Below are 17,006 nucleotides of genomic sequence, written 5' to 3' on the forward strand. Positions count from 1 at the left end.
GGTTTCTGACAGCTTCAGGTCTGGATTTACCAATCTGCTCTGGGACAGGCATTCAGACACTTAATCTGATTCAGACTGTCAGTCAGACTTGTTAAAAGCAACCAAGACCACCCACTGAAAGATCCCAGATATCTGGAATGGAAAGCTGTGTGTTTCTTGTCCCCTACCCTCAGGACCAGATTGACAGATGTTATTGCCTGCAGTCTGTCATGTAGTAATAACTTTTCTTAAATGGCATTTTTTGGACACGGACAAGTATTTCTGCCCAAAAGAGGGAGTTCTCTTGATGCCTGATACTAAATTGTTATCCTAAAATCCAAGACCGATTTAGGTTGGAAGGGACGTTAAAGTTTACCCAGTTCCACCCCCTTGGCACAGGCAGGGACACCTTCCGCTAGAGCAGGATGCGCCAAGCCCTGTCCAGCCTGGCTTTGGACACTGCCAGGGATGGGGTAGCCACAGCTTCTTTGGGCACTGTGTGCCAATGTCTCTGGTGTTGTCACTTCTTGATGTTCACTTTGTTGTGCAGTGGAGGATGAAGCAAGTGCCAGACAGAGCGTAATTGGTCAGGATCCATCTGTATTGCTGTAAATAGGTCTTCAGTCGTCTTCCTCAAACATTCCTGCGTTGACTTTCTCCATTTCTGCTCCTGTATGTCCCAATCTGCGTGGGGAGGCAAGCACTGATTGCCCTTAGAATACGTTCTGTAAGTGATGGAGAAAGCAAAGCACTTGAGCATGGAGATGCAGGCCTTCAAATCTGAGGAAGACTGAGAATGCACACAGAGAGGAATGGGGCAGTTCATGTCTTTAGCTGTTTTTCTCTCATATTCTTGGTTCTGATGTTCTCATTTAGCAGAGGAATCTCACTGAAGTAAAAAGCGAGTTGAGTATGTCTTAAGCTCTTTGTATTCCAGGTGTTTATTTAGAGAGCAGATTATCATTACACAGCAGCAAGGTTTTGAAACATGCTTCAGTTGTTTCTTTTCGTGGTTGAGGTTAGCAGCCAACTGTGTAAATGTACTATCTCATTGCAGCTGTATAGAGTCGAGGTAGTGGGTGGGAACCCACAGCCCCGAAGTACCTGTGGGTCATAGATGGTATAGATGAGCAGGGAATCCTCTAGGAAAGGTGTGTTTGTTGTGGCGAGGAGGATAGCGTAAGACTGGAGTGCATGGGAGGAATGAAGTTTTAAGATGTGAACTTGCATCTCTTGGTCATTGTGTTTATCCAATTTCGTATCCTCCTTCCAAACCACCAGAAATCCACACCCTTCCCTGAGGGAACCCTTGGCAGATGTTCCCTGCCGCTAGTGCAGGACACTTGTTTTGGGGGTGTTGCCTTGAGCAACACATGAAATCTCAGCCCTCTTGTCAACAGATGGGGCACTAGTGTGCCCTTCAGTGGGTGTAGAGCCCTTTCAAATATTTCTTCTCGCGGGAAGGTTAGATTGAAGTAGAGGATCAGCTTCTTGTGACAGATGGGATTGGTACTGCTTTTAAGTTATTTGTGTTGCACATCTCATCCCAGCTATGTCCTTTGTTCAGCTGGATTAGGCTAAATGCTCTTTGCTGTCCTCTTACCAGTGAGTAGGAGAGCAGCTGGGTGTGCGACTGGCAAGTAAGTTGGTGTTTGAGGCTCTAAGGTGAGGGCTTTGAGGAAAAGTAATTTTATGAAAGTGATTCTCTAATAATCACTCAAAGCAGGACATTCCTCAGCTTTTGGGAGCTTGCCTAAGCAACAGAAATTCATATGTAAACAGCCCTAGCCTGCTGCATGGTGTTGGATTCCTTTGCTTTATAACCTTAATGGGCGAGTCAGGCTTCCCAAGGTTTGGAATTGTTTCAAAGAGCTGTGAAGTGTTTGAGATCTGCCTGTTAGGCTGCAGCTCTGTGCTGTGGTTCATCTGATGAAAAGTGAGGCCTCATGTTCTGTGTGAAATGTAATGGTACGTTGAATCCTGAACTGCGCTGTGCTGTGTTTGGAGTGCTTCTAATTCACCGGCTATCAGCCTCTCTAGCCGAGAAATGAAGAGCTATCCCGAAGTCAGCTGAAGAACACCGCTTACAATGGAGTAGGTGCGCTTTGTTATTTCCTCTTCTTTCAGAAGAGATTGTGAATTGTCTTCCTTCAGACAGATGGGTCGGAAGTTTGGGCCTGTGAGTGAGCAGACTTGATACTTTAATGGTATTCTCCTTACACTTACCTGCTATTTATACACTTAATATTCATTCAATTTACAGTGCCTTTGGGAGAAGCAAGAAACCTTCAGAAAGACCACAAGGCAAGGAAGGAAAACCGCCAAAGGCATGCGAAATACCAGCATTTTCTCAGAAAATTCTCCGAGTAACCCCGGAAGATCTTGAAGAACTTCCTGTGTAAGTATGCGTGGCTTTTCTTACCGCTGTTGTGCCAGTCTGGTGGCAAGGGCAGGTCTGGGTGAGTGAGCTCTTGCAGATCTGAGACTGACAGAGCTGCTTTAAAGTTGTAGATGTTCCACATGGTGGAACATCATGATGTGAGCTCCAGATAGCTTATGTGCAACACTGTAAAACCTGGAAATGAAAGTAATGGAGGTGCTTATGTTCCTTTCTGATGTGTATGCTGGGAAGATGAGAAACCATCACTTAAACCCCAAACCTCTCTAAAGTCACTTTGAGTTTATGAAATATCTTAGCTACTGTATGTATAGATGCGTTCTCTTTGTGTTCTGCAAAGAGGCGTAAAGTAAGGGACCCACTATGTCATAAGAGTAAAGGTACGGTTATGCTTAAAAGGAGAATCAATAAAAAATGCTGGTTTTATTCAACCTAACAGTTGGTTTCTGAAAGCTTAAGGTCTTGACTTTACCAGCCTGCTCTGGGACAGGAAAAGAAACCAGACTTTTTAAAAGAAAAAAAGGCCTCCCATTATAACATCCCAGATTTTTGGAATGGACAACTGTGGGTTTTTCCTCTACTGTGAGGACCTGATTATGGAATATAGGACAGTTGTTAGAGGATGTAGGGAGGCAATTAGGACAGCTAAGGCCTCCTTGGGACTCAATCTTGCTAGTCGGGTTAAAGACAATAGAAAGGGTTTCTTCAAATACATTGCAAATAAAACTAACACAAGAGGCAATATAGGCCCACTGCTGAACGAAGTGGGTGCCCTGGAGACAGAGGATATAAAGAAGGCAGAGGTGCTGAATGCCTTCTTTGCCTCTGTCTTTACTCCTGCAGACTCTCCCCGAGGGCCCCGGATTTCTATAGCCCCAGAAGGAGTCAGGACAAAGGAGGAGTTTGCTTTGGTAGATGAGGATTGGGTTAGGGATCAGCTATGCAATCTGGACATCTGTAAATCGATGGGTCCGGATGGAATGCACCCACAGGTGCTGAGGGAGCTGGCGGAGGTCATTGCTAGGCCACTCTCCATCATCTTTGGTAAGTCGTGGGAAACGGGCGAGGTGCCTGAGGATTGGCGGATGGCAAAGGTCACACCAATCTATAAGAAGGGCAAGAAGGAGGACCCGGGTAATTATAGACCGGTCAGCCTTACCTCCATCCCTGGAAAGATGATGGAACAACTTATTCTTGACTCCATCACTAGGCATATCAAGGATGAGGGGGTCATTAAGAACAGCCAACATGGTTTTATGAGGGGGAAGTCATGTATGACCAACCTTATAGCCTTCTATGAGGAAGTGACTAGGTGGAGGGATGATGGTAGAGCGGTAGATGTGGTTTTCCTTGATTTCAGTAAGGCATTTGATACTGTCTCCCACAGCATCCTCATAGATAAGCTAAAGAAGTGTGGGCTTGATGATCAAGTAGTGAGGTGGATCGAGAACTGGTTGAAAGGAAGAAGGCAGAGAGTTGTGGTCAATGGCGCAGAATCTAGCTGGAGGTCTGTGACTAGTGGAGTCCCTCAGGGGTCGGTGCTGGGACCGGTGCTGTTTAATATTTTCATCAATGACCTGGATGAGGGAACTGAGTGCACCCTCAGCAAGTTTGCTGATGACACAAAACTGGGAGGAGTGGCTGACACACCAGAGGACTGTGCTGCCATTCAGCGAGACCTGGACAGGCTGGAGAGTTGGGCGGGGAGAAACTTGATGAAATTTAACAAGGGCAAGTGTAGAGTCTTGCATCTGGGGAAGAACAACCCCATGTACCAGTACAGGTTGGGGGTTGACCTGCTGGAAAGTAGCGAAGGGGAAAGGGACCTGGGGGTCCTGGTGGATAGGAGGATGACCATGAGCCAGCAATGTGCTCTTGCGGCCAAGAAGGCAAATGGCATCTTAGGGTGCATTAGAAAGGGAGTGGTTAGTAGGTCAAGAGAGGTTCTCCTCCCCCTCTACTCAGCCTTGGTGAGGCCGCATCTGGAATATTGCGTCCAGTTCTGGGCCCCTCTGTTCAAGAAGGACAGGGAATTGCTTGAAGGAGTCCAGCGCAGAGCCACAAAGATGATTAAGGGAGTGGAACATCTCCCTTATGAGGAGAGGCTGAGGGAGCTGGGTCTCTTTAGCTTGGAGAAGAGGAGACTGAGGGGTGACCTCATCAATGTTTACAAATATGTAAAGGGTAGGTGTCAGGATGATGGAGCTAGGCTTTTTTCAGTGATATCCAGTGATAGGACAAGGGGCAATGGGTGTAAACTGGAGCATAGGAAGTTCCACGTTAACATCAGGAAGAACTTCTTTACTGTAAGAGTGACAGAGCACTGGAACAGGTTGCCCAGGGGGGTTGTGGAGTCTCCTACACTGGAGATATTCAAGGCCCGCCTGGACAAGTTCCTCTGTGATGTACTGTAGGTTACCCTGCTCTTGCGGGGGTTTGGACTAGATGATCTTTTGAGGTCCCTTCCAACCCCTGGGATTCTGTGATTCTGTGATTATTATAGGTCCTCGTGTCATGGGTTCAGCTGTAGCAGTCTTTTTTCTGCTTTCTAGCAGCTGTGTTTTCAGCCCTGGGGCAGTTGATTCCAAATGTACTGGATGCCCCTCCAAGTAAACATGAACTGTGGCCTGCACTCTGCTGCCAAAGGGATGGAGAAAAATGCCTTGGCGATATCAATTGTGATATCTCACTTAGCTGCCTTTGACTCGAGTTCATACTGAAGTTCTAGCATGTCTGGTACGGCAGCACTCAGTGCTGCTATGACTTCATTCAGGGTACGACAGTCTGCTGTTAGTCTCTGCTCTCTTAGAAGTCTGCTGTTAGTCTCTGCTCTCTTTTAGACTTTTGCACTGGCCATATGGGTCTAAACTGGCCGGACTGCACCAACTTGCCCCATCCTGTGCTGTTCCCTTAAAGGGTGTTTTTCAGTCTGTTATGTAGGAGTAACTTTTCTTACATGGCATTTGATAGACAAGAACAAATATTTCTGCCCAAATGAGGGAATTATGTTTATGACCAAATTGTTACCCTGAAATTACCGATGGTCTAGTTGGAAGGGAACTTAAAGCTCTTCCAGTTCCAACCCCTGCCACAGGCAGGACACTTTCCACTGGAGCAGCTTGCTCCAAGCCCCTGTGTCCAACCTGGCCTTGAGCACTGCCAGGGATGGGGCAGCCACAGCTTCTCTGGGCACCCTGTGCCAGTGCCTCAGCACCCTCACAGGGAAGAGCTTCTGCCTAAGAGCTCATCTCAGTCTCCCCTCTGTCACATTAAAGCCATTGCCCTTGTTGTGTCATAGAATCATAAAATAGTTAGGGTTGGAAAGGACCTCAAGATCATCCAGTTCCAACCCCCCTGCCATGGGCAGGGACATCTCACACTAAACCATCTCACCCAAGGCTTCATCCACCCTGGCCTTGAACACTGCCAGGGATGGAGCATTCACAGCCTCTCTGGGCAACCCATTCCAGTGCCTCAGCACCCTAACAGGAAAGAGCTCCTTCCTTATATCCAATCTAAACTTCCCCTGTTTAAGTTTTAGCCCCTTACCCCTTGTCCTGTCACTACAGTCCCTGAAGAAGAGTCTCTCCCCAGCAAGCCTATAGCCCCCTTCAGGTACTGGAAGGTTGCTATGAGGTCCCCACGCAGCCTTCTCCTCTCCAGGCTGAACAGCCCCGACTTCCTCAGCCTGTCTTCATACGGGAGGTGCTCCAGCCCCCTGATCATTCTCGTGGCCTCCTCTGGACTTGTTCCAGCAGTTCCATGTCCTTTTTATGCTGAGGACACCAGAACTGCACACAATGCTCCAGGTGAGGTCTCACAAGAGCAGAGCAGAGGGGCAGGATCACCTCCTTCGACCTGCTGGTCACGCTCCTTTTGATGCAGCCCAGGATACGGTTGGATTTCTGGGCTGCGAGCGCACACTGAAGCCAGCTCATGTCCATTTTCTCATCGACCAGCACCCCCAAGTCCTTCTCTGCAGGGCCGCTCTGAATCTCTTCTTTGCCCAGTCTGTAGCTGTGCCTGGGATTGCTCCGACCCAGGTGTAGGACCTTGCACTTGTTGTGGTTGAACTTCATAAGGCTGGCATCAGCCCACCTCACAAGCGTGTCAAGGTCCCTCTGGATGGCATCTGTGGGACAGTGTCAAACGCTTCGCACAAGTCCAGGTAGATGACATCAACTGCTTTACCCTTATCCATCAATTCTGTAGCCCCATCATAGAAGGCCACCAAATTGGTCAGGCAGGATTTCCCCTTAGGGAAGCCATGCTGGCTGTCAACATGACCGGTCCCATCACCAATCCCTGGGGGACACCACTCATTACTGGTCTCCAGCCGGACATCGAGCCATTGACCACAAGTCTTTGCGTGCGGCCATCCAGCCAGTTCTTTATCCACTGAGTGCTGCACCTATCAAACTGATGTCTCTCCAATTTAGAGAGAAGGATGTCGTGTGGGACAGTGTCAAACGCTTTGCACAAGTCCAGGTAGATGACATCAACTGCTTTACCCTTATCCATCAATCCTGTAGCCCCATCATAGAAGGCCACCAAATTGGTCAAGCAGGATTTGCCCTTAGTGAAGCCGTGCTGGCTGTCACCAAGCACCTTGTTGTTTTTCATGAGCCTTAGCATGCCTTCCAGGAGAATCTGCTCTGAGATTTTACCAGGCACAGAGGTGAGACTGACTGGTCTGTAATTCCCCGGGTCTTCCATTTTCCCCTTCTTGAAAATGGGGGTTATATTTCCCTTTTTCCAGTCGTCGGGAACTTCACCTGACTGCCATGATTTTTCAAATATGATGGCCAGTGGCTCAGCAACTTCATTCGCCAGCTCCTTCAGGACCCGCGGATGGATTCCATCAGGTCCCACGGACTTGTGCATGTTCAGATTTTTAAGATGTTCTCTAACCAGGTCCTCTCCTACAGTGGGCCCAAGGTCTTCATTCTCACAGTACCTGCTGCTGGTATTTTTCACTCTGGTTATCATTTCTGGTATAGGGTGGATTTAATCCTGTAGGTGCTTCTCTGATAAAATTTTGGAAAGGTGAATCTGGAGTACATGAATTTTTAGTCCCATGCTATTGCAGGAGTAGTTCCAGCCAGACATTGCGGCCAAATATTGTGTCTTCCACTTAACACTACAGTCTTCCATGCAACTTCTTGATTGTTTCATTATCCCTAAAAATGGAAGACTTTCCACTGCTGATCCCAGGTGGGGAGCCCTATCAGGATAGAGCCCAGATGGGTTCTCTTCTATTTATTCCAGGTTTATACAAAGGTCACATCTTAAACTGTGCTTCTGGAGCTATAGAAGTATTTTTACTCGTATGGGAAAAGCATGTTTGTTCTGTGGAGGATCATTTACATGAATTCAAGCAGTACTATTAGTCTGCCATTTTTTATCTGTTGCCTGGCAGTGTTGTAACAGAAGGTTGGGAGAGTCTGCTAAACTTGCCATCTCACATACTGTTTATTCAAATCTAACCAGCAAGCTTGTGACCCAGGTTTTCTCACACTTCACATATTGTCCTAGAACAATGAGAATTAGGCTCGTATCCCAGTTCTCTAGGTCAGCACTGGTTCCAATGTCAGGTCTCTTTATACCTGCTGCTTCTTTGCACACCTCTAGTCCTAGAGCTGCTTGGCTGTGGTAGCACAGGACTGTGACTGTGCTAAGCCTGTCTGAGGGACTTAGTAAAGCACAAATGCATCACATATGTGTCTAAATCCTGTACCAGCTGGGTATCTTGGATTTTGCATCTGCCAAGTGTCTCATTCCTCTCTCCTTGCCTCCCACAGCTGCTGTAGATTGTAACTGAATAATCTAGGTGGTTTTCACCCTCTTTGTGCTGAATGTGAACAACAGCCTATCCCTAACATCATTAGGGCACAAAAAGGGGTATTGTCTGCAGTGGCTTCCTAATTTTGGAACTCTGCAGCAGGTATTTCGCAGAGGTCCATGCTGTGTTAAAGTGTGGATGCAAGAGTCCCTTGATCAAACAGAATGCTTCAGCACAGGAAGAAACTTGCAAATTATCTCGCCCTTCAAAGCTGTCACAGAAAGGCACGTTTTGGAGGAAGAGAAAGGAAATTGCACAGTGGCTGTCTCAGTTAACATTGAATTCAAGGCAAAAGAAAATGCTTGCTTTATTCCCTGTATAAAATTCTTACCACTTAAGATATTTTAGAATTTGCACATTCGTTATAATTCAAGTCTCAGAAGATGGTAACTTGGGGGAACAGAGATTTCTTTTAGCCTAAATACTTTTGAGGGAGCAGGGGCTAGCCATTAGGAGGAGGTTCATCTCTTTTCCAGTGACATATATGTGATATACTGATGGTTTTTTCTTTGAAGAACTAGCACTGTGCTTTGGTTTTCGTACCTAGGGAGAAAAACGTTTTGAAAAGAGCTTCTGTGGATTAAAATTGAAATTGGGTCACTCTTTTAAAAAATAAAAAAGAATCTGATTTTCTATTTTTTTTTTCTTTTGCATTTGGTGTAGTAAAATAGATTTTAAAGTTACTTTAAATCTAAATTAAATGGGTGAATTTTTAACTTCTCAACTTTGTGTTTTCATATTGCTGTATGTGCCAACGGGATAAGTGCCAGCATTTACGTGTTTGCCAGCCATGGTTGTTCGAAACATGAGGGGGTTTTGTGACCCGTACGGTTACGCACAGAAAAAAAAATTGCAGTTTCTTTTGGCAGAATTTCCTTTCAGATGAAGGCATCTACGTGTATATGTCTGTGATACTGGTGTCCCTATGCTTACTGGGTGCCCCACCTCCCCCTCTTGTCCCTGAATGCCTTTGGAGAAACCAGAAGGCAGTTGGTGGCTTTGCGGATGCTGTAGCATGCACTGTCAGATCTTTAGTTAGTGAGTTGTCTCTAAACCCTAGCACATCTGCTGGCCGCCGCCAAGCACACCTTGGATCCCTGAGGGCCTCTCGTTGAGCACTCGTTTCTCAGGCTCAGGTAACCAAATCCTGCTTTTCTGTTTCTGCTTCCCACACTCTTTGGCTTCTGGTAGTGGGAGCACAGGAACTTAAATGTAGGTATTTTATCCTCTGGCCTTAATCTTTGTAACTCTGCACCCTCCCCTGTGACTTCATAAATAGGCTAAGGGATGCAGATAGAGCAATAAATAGCAGTTAATGTATACAGGCAAAGCCCTTCTGTGGTTGTTTATGCCAAGTGTGACTGAACTTCAGGGGTGGAAGTGCTGCTTTTATTTGAACAGATGCTATTTGTGCAAAGTAGAATATTCTTATAAAAAGAAATGCCTGCACCTCAAACTTTGAGTCTGGATTAACCAAAGTATCAATACAGTTGAAAACTGGTAGCAAATAACTTAGCAGCTCTTCAGGCTGGGTTTAGATCAAATGCTTTGAATTCAGGAGATTTTACACTCCCCTTGCAGGCCTGTGTTCCTGGCAGGGGCTGGCTATTCTTCAGATTGACAGCAAACAGTTATTTCTAGTTGGCAATTGTAGAATGCCTGGCCACGTTGTGGTTTGGTGTATTGAATTTCTCAATGATCAGCTGCTTGTGCTTTTAACGCTTTGTATGTTTTCCAAATACGTTTTTCCATTCAGATTAAAACGAGGGAAGAAATTTTCTGTTCATTAATCTTTTCAGCCTTACTCTCGTACAGCTTTTAGCCACCTGATGTACCAACCTAAAGAACTCTGTTCTTAAAATTAATGGCACCACTTCCCTCAGTTCCACACATCAGCGATCTGGTACTGAACCAAACACCAACAGCCAAGTTTGGTTTGTTGTAGTGCCTGAAAAGCAGTCACAGGATAATTCAGGTTACAAGGGCGCCCTCTCTGTTACTGCAGTGGTTTCTGGGGTCTTATTTTGTATTTAGCTTACTGCTTGTTTATGTGAGTTTCAGCCTGTGTTTCTATATGGAATCATAGAATAGTTTGGGTTGGAAAGGACCTCAAGATCATCCAGTTCCAACCCCCCTGCCATGGGCAGGGACACCTCACACTAAACCATCTCACCAAAGGCCCTGTCCAGCCTGGCCCTGAGCATGGCCAGGGATGGAGCACTCACAACCCCCCTGGGCAACCCATTCCAGTGTCTGACCACCCTAACAGGAAAGAATTTCCTCCTTAGATCCAATCTAAGCTTCCCCTGTTTCAGTTTTAACCCGTTACCCCTTGTCCTGTCACTACAGTCCCTGACGAAGAGACCAGGACAAGGGGTAATGGGTTAAAACTTATAATGGCTCCTCAGTTTGTAGCATGTTTCCTTTTTCTTGAATTCATGCCTTTACATTATAAATACTAAATAGTTTAACTTGCAAATATTCCAGTGTTCTAATGCTTCCACATCACTTTATCTTCTGTGCTTCCTGCACCTCTAGGCTGTTATTGGCAGATCTTACTATTTTAGTGCCAGTTTTATGAACCGCTCTGAAAGTTCAGAGGAGCTGTGTCTTGCATAGCTCAGTACACTGCACAATAAAATAGAGAAAACAACACAAAACTGGTATTTCTTCAGGAAAAGACAGGAATGGCTCTAGATTCACACACAGTATCTAGTGCTAATAACATTGCGCTCTTAGGCAGAAACATTTAATTTCAGTTTTGGCTTGTACAGTGTTTTCTGTAATGCTGTTTGATTTTTCTGCATTTGTATTTCAAGTGGTACAATGTAACAGCAACCTTTGCTCCATCTCGAAATGCTTCTTACAACTTAAGCACTGGGGGTTTTTTTACTTAATTTAGCTTTCTGATGTTTCATCTCTCTGGTTTAAGTTTTATCACAGCTTTTTACTTTCAAGATTATTAGACAGTCGAGGAAATGAACGAAATTAACTACTGTGTTTATTCATTAACAGAGCAGAAAAACTGAAGAAGAAACTGAATAAGGTGTTCAATGAAGGCAGGTGAAAAACACAGAACTTTGTTTTTCTGGTTACTGATTTTTATTTTTTATTTTCAGGTATATGAAATGCCGCATAACATGTGATCAGATCAATGCGGTTGTTAATAATCTAAACAAAGCAATGATGGCCAAATACAGGATCCGCTGTCAGGCTCCAAGTTCTCTGAATACAAGAGACAGAACCCTGTACTACAGATACATAAGAGAAGAAAGTGAGACTAGAGAAGGTATTTTTTTTATCCCTTTCTTAGTACCAAATTCGTAACATTTGGATGTTGCAGCACAAGTATAAAGATACTGACCAAAATATTGAATTGTTAATGACAGCACATGCTTTTCACGTTATGGTGTAACTCGGAGCATTTTATTGTCAGCTAACAGTCTGTGCAGGCTGTGGTAAATGGTGGAATGGGCTAACCTGCTGGAGTGTTTAGGAAATCTGCTGTTGCTTATTCTCAGATGAAAAAAAAGTAGTGAAACAATAATAGTTTGTGGAGTTACAATGCTTCAGCAGTCTGGAGCTTGGGAAGTTCTGCTTCTGCCTCTGTGTAAGGGAAGGGGAACAGAAATGAGATTTGGTTCCAGATTAGATTCTAGGCCATAAGGACTATAAGTGTCTTATTACTGTACAGATCTGGGTAATCAGTATAAAATCCTTTTGATATTCTCAGTATAAAAAACCTTTTGAAGTACTCAGTATAAAAACCTTTTCTGGATAAAGTCATACAACATAGCAATAAGGGTTATGGTTTTGAGTGAAGACTTTTCCCATTATCAACTTGGTTGCTTTTTATATGTTTTCACTAAAAAAATTATCACTTTCACAGTGTGTTGTAGCAAAATCTTTGAGTGCACAAAGGTTTAGTGGGGAACTGCTACAAGTTCTGGAAGCTCCTGCTTTGATAACCAAGCTGCATAAACGGTGCTTTCAGGTTTTAAGCTAGAATGGACACGAACTATTAAAATACTTGTTCTCAGGTCGGGAAATCTGGGTAATCAGTCATGCTGCAGAGGGTTTATAGAAAAGACAGGGCTGTCTGATAGTCTCAAGAGGTTTTCTCCTCTTTAAAGTGTGGAAAGAGTGACAATACACCAAAATGTCTTTCCCTCAACTTAAAAGCCAGTTGTTCTTACAGGTTAGTTTTTCGAAGATACATGGCACAATGAATCTCTAATATTAAAATGCCCTATTTGACATTCCTTTTGAGAACAAGAATGTAATTATTCCTGGAGGGGTGTACTCCACATGCCGTGCTTGGCAATATCCTTAGAATGTCCTCATGTTTCTAAGTTCAGACATAAAACACGGAGGAAACTCTGTCTGTCTCACAGAAGGAGAGTTCTTTATGTTGGGGCCCGCCTCTTAATTTTTGCCCTGGAGAGAACGCAAGAACATTCTGCCCTAAGCATTCACTGGGTACTTGGGAGTCACCTTATGACAAACTGAGACTTTTTCCTGCTTCTTTTGGATTTGTTGCTCATTGAGACTCTCCCAATATTATGGTAGGGTGATAATATACTGTGGGCCTGCTTGAGTCCAGAGCAGGGGGCCACAGAGATGCTGCGAGGGCTGGAGCAGCTCTGCTCTGGAGCCAGGCTGAGAGAGCTGGGCTGGGGCAGCCTGGAGAAGAGCAGGCTCCTGAAGGGGAGACCTGAGAGCAGCTCCAGTGCCTAAAGGGGCTGCAGGGAACCTGGAGAGGGGCTTGGGACAAGGGCCTGTAGGGACAGGCCAAGGGGAATGGCTTGAACCTGCCCGAGGGGAGACTGAGATGAGCTCTTAGGCACAAGCTCTTCCCTGTGAGGGTGCTGAGGCGCTGGTACAGGGTGCCCAGAGAAGCTGTGGCTGCCCCATCCCTGGCAGTGCTCAAGGCCAGGTTGGACACAGGGGCTTGGAGCAAGCTGCTCCAGCGGAAGGGGTCCCTGCCCATGGCAGGGGTTGGAGCTGGATGAGCCATAAGGTTTCTTCCAACACAGACCACTCGGTGATTGTAATGTTCACCCTGACAGGAGGGTGCGTGGTTTGGGAGACGTTGGTAGATACGGCTGATAACAGAGGGAGCTCACTGAATGGGGCCTGTGGATGGTGCAGGGTTTCCGTTAACTTAATGAACGCTGGTAATTCTTCTTTCTGGTGATAGTTTAGATGTTAGGACAAAGCTCCTGAGACAGTGTGAGGCTGTCCTGCTGATGACTGTATTGTTTATAAGCACGTGCAGTTGCTAAGTAGAGGTTGTGTAGTTATGTGTGCAATATTAAGCGTATCCTACAGCAGTTGTTTCTCTACCAAAGCCGTTTCTTGTTTTCCAGGTTGTCCTTTTATTGTGGAGGAGGATATCAGATTGTTCACCTCTATGAAGATGGATAAGCGCTTCTATCGGATCATCACCATCCTGCGCCACTTCCGAAGACTGAAAGTAATTCGTACCTCTGGAATTATCCTCTATGCCATGTGCTAACGTGCTTCCCATACTCTGCTTACCCCAGATGTAGATGGCAGCAGTGTTTTGAGACACAGAGAGAGATTTGTTGTATGCAGAAAGGTTGCGTGTGTCGACATTACTGTTTAGGTCTCTTTATTTTCTGAAAGGCAATGTTTTCCCTAGTGTTTTTCAGACATCCGAAATCAGGACTGGCAATCCCAAAAGGCCTCAAAGTATCTGATTTTTGTTTTGAAAACTTGAGAGGGAGCTAATGTCTTTTGATAGGTTATGTGTGTAAACCGAAGAAGTGATTGGCTCATCTGTGCTCACAGGCAGTCTTAATCACATTTTCAGATCAGCACTTGAACATTAATGTCCTCTACAGTACCGTTAAGTTCCTTTTTTTGTTTATGAGTTACATACTGTGTCCAAAGCTCTGCAGCTACTCAAAGGAAGCATTTGATTCTGGTCTGTTTTCTTAAATCCTGCAAACCAGTTTCCAGATTTTCATTTCTTAGTCCTTCTGATCCTAATTGTATGTTTTGGAGTATCCATCACTTGAGCAGGAATATCTGATGCCATTTTAACATTAACAGGTTGTTCTGTGCCAGGTAGTTTCTATGAGCCATGCAGGTTTTGGATTTCATGAAGACAAAAAAGCCAGATTTTTTTCCCCTCAGGCTTATCCCTTGGACCAAACCTGCAGAGGAGTGAGTGTTTTTAAGGAGAAAAGTCGACGTCCGTTTTGAGAACGGTGGCCAAACTTGCCAGTTTTTGATTTAGAAGGTTGTTTTAGAACGCCTTGGAGTCCCAGAACAAATTTAATTGTGATAAGTTCTAATTCTGCAAGTTGGTCAAAAAAAAAGAGAAACATGCTCATAGACAAAAAAGACCACACATCCCTGTTTTAGGCCCATCATCTCATCTAAAATATCTGCTCTCGCGGCCCATGAAAATGACAATGTGAGTAAAAAAAAAATACGTCTAAATTTATTAATAAAGGTGTACCCCAACACGTGCTACGCAACCCTAGATTTCTGTGCTTTTTTCTGAGGGGCTGTGTTGGCTGGTTTTGAGGTGGAGTCTTTTTGGTCTTCTGTGTGGGGTATTGAGATCCAACGTGAAGTCTCTACTCTGCATCGTGTCGGAATAAATTGAGAGAACCACAGACTGGTTTGGGTTGGAGAGGACCTTAAAATCATAGAATCATAGTTAGGGTTGGAAAGGACCTTAAGATCATCCAAGTTCCAACCCCCCTGCCATGGGCAGGGACACCTCACACTAAACCATCCCACCAAAGGCCCTGTCCAGCCTGGCCCTGGGCAAGGCCAGGGATGGAGCATTCACAGCCTCCCTGGGCAACTCATTCCAGTGCCTCAGCACCCTAACAGGAAAGAACTTCTTCCTTATATCCAATCTAAACTTCCCCTGTTTAAGTTTTAACCCATTACCCCTTGTTCTGTCACTACGGTCCCTGACGAAGAGTCCCTCCCCAGCATCCCTATAGACCCCTTTCAGATACTGGAAGGCTGCTGAGGTTCCCCACGCAGCCTTCTCTTCTCCAGGCTGAACAGCCCCAACTTCCTCAGCCTGTCTTCATACGGGAGGTGCTCCAGTCCCCTGATCATCCCCGTGGCCTGGGGAGGTCTCACAAGAGCAGAGCAGAGGGGCAGGATCACCTCCTTCGCCCTGCTGGTCACGCTCCTTTGGATGCAGCCCAGGATACGGTTGGCTTTCTGGGCTGCGAGCGCACACTGAAGCCGGCTCATGTTCATTTTCTCATCGACCAACACCCCCAAGTCCTTCTCCTTGGGCTGCTCTGAATCTCTTCTCTGCCCAACCTGTAGCTGTGCCTGGGATTGCTCCGACCCAGGTGTAGGACCTTGCACTTGCCGTGGTTGAACTTCATAAGGTTGGCATCAGCCCACCTCACAAGCGTGTCAAGGTCCCTCTGGATGGCATTCCTTCCCTCCAGTGTATCAACCGAACCACACAGCTTGGTGTCATCGGCAAACTTGCTGAGGGCACACTCAATCCCACTGTCCATGTCAGCGACGAAGATGTTGAACAAGACCGGTCCCAACACCAATCCCTGACGGACACCGCTTGTTACCGGTCTCCAGCCGGACATTAAGCCATTGACCACAACTCTTTGTGTGCGGCCATCCAGCCAGTTCTTTATCCACCGAGTGGTCCATCCATCAAACTGATGTCTCTCCAATTTAGAGAGAAGGATGTCATGTGGGACAGTGTCGAACGCTTTGCACAAGTCCAGGTAGATGACATCAACTGCTCTACCCTTGTCCATCAGTTCCATAGCCCCATCATAGAAGGCGGAACTGCTTTGTGAGGATCCGGCTGTTATGTCTTTGCTTTCTTTTAGCTCAACCGCAAGAAGAAGTTAATTTCTGAAACAATTTAAGATCTCCGGGCAGCTACAGCTTCTCTGGACAACCTGGGCCTCACCAGCCTCACAGTAAAGAACTTCCTAATGTCTAATTTAAATTTCCCCTCTTTCAGTTTAAAACCACTCTCTGTTGTCCTTTCACTACATGCTCTTGTCCAAAGCCCCTCCCCAGATTTCTTTTAGGGCCCCTTTAGGCACCGGAGCTGCTCTAAGGTCTCCCCTAAAGCAGCCTGCTCTTCTGCAGGCTGAAGCAGCCCAGCTCTCTCAGCCTGCCTTCATAGGCTGGAAGTGCTCTGGGCCAGGCTGGACAGGGCTTGCAGCAACCTGCTCTAGTGGAAGGTGTCCCTGCTCCTGGCAGGGCTTTGGAACTGGATGAGCTTTAAGGTCCCTTCAACCCAAACCATTCCGGGATGATATGGTTCTTATGGTCGTATGTTGTAATTCGATTTACTGCACAGGTTTCTGGTGCAAGACAACTAACAAAGAAGTTAAAACCTAGAAGCAGTATTTGAGGGAGCGCTGTGTACAGTTCTGGTGTCCTCAGCATAAAAAGGACATGGAGCTGTTGGAGCAAGTGCAGAGGAGGGCCCCGAGGATGGTCAGGGGCTGGAGCACGTCCTGTATGGAGGCAGGCAGGGAAAGTTGGGGCTGTTCAGGCCGGAGGAGAGAAGCTGTGCGGAGACCTCAGAGCAGTGTCTGAGGGGGGGCTATGAGGATGCTGGGGAGGGACTCTTCATTAGGGACTGTAGTGACAGGACAAGGGGTAACAGGTTAAAACTTAAACAGGGGAAGTTTAGACTGGATATAAGGAAGAAGTTCTTTACCGTTAGGGTGCTGAGGCACTGGAATGGGTGGCCCAGGGAGGTTGTGAGTGCTCCATCCCTGGCAGTGTTCAGGG

General features: G+C 46.0%; 1 protein-coding gene across 3 annotated transcripts in view; it reads left to right on the forward strand.

Moving 5' to 3' along the window:
• LOC136005566 (uncharacterized) overlaps positions 1–14,728 on the forward strand; it is a 42,294-nt gene extending 27,566 nt beyond the window's left edge. For all 3 annotated transcript variants that reach the window (XM_065663157.1, XM_065663159.1, XM_065663158.1), the window contains 3 exons: positions 2,243–2,377; positions 11,339–11,508; positions 13,589–14,728. In XM_065663157.1, coding sequence (XP_065519229.1) covers positions 2,243–2,377; positions 11,339–11,508; positions 13,589–13,737 — 454 coding nt within the window. In that variant the 3' untranslated portion in view covers positions 13,738–14,728. The remainder of the gene's footprint in view (positions 1–2,242; positions 2,378–11,338; positions 11,509–13,588) is intronic.
• The last annotated feature ends 2,278 nt before the right edge of the window (positions 14,729–17,006 follow it).

This window comes from Lathamus discolor, chromosome Z (assembly GCF_037157495.1).
Source record: "Lathamus discolor isolate bLatDis1 chromosome Z, bLatDis1.hap1, whole genome shotgun sequence".
Classification (NCBI taxonomy): Eukaryota; Metazoa; Chordata; class Aves; order Psittaciformes; family Psittacidae; genus Lathamus; species Lathamus discolor.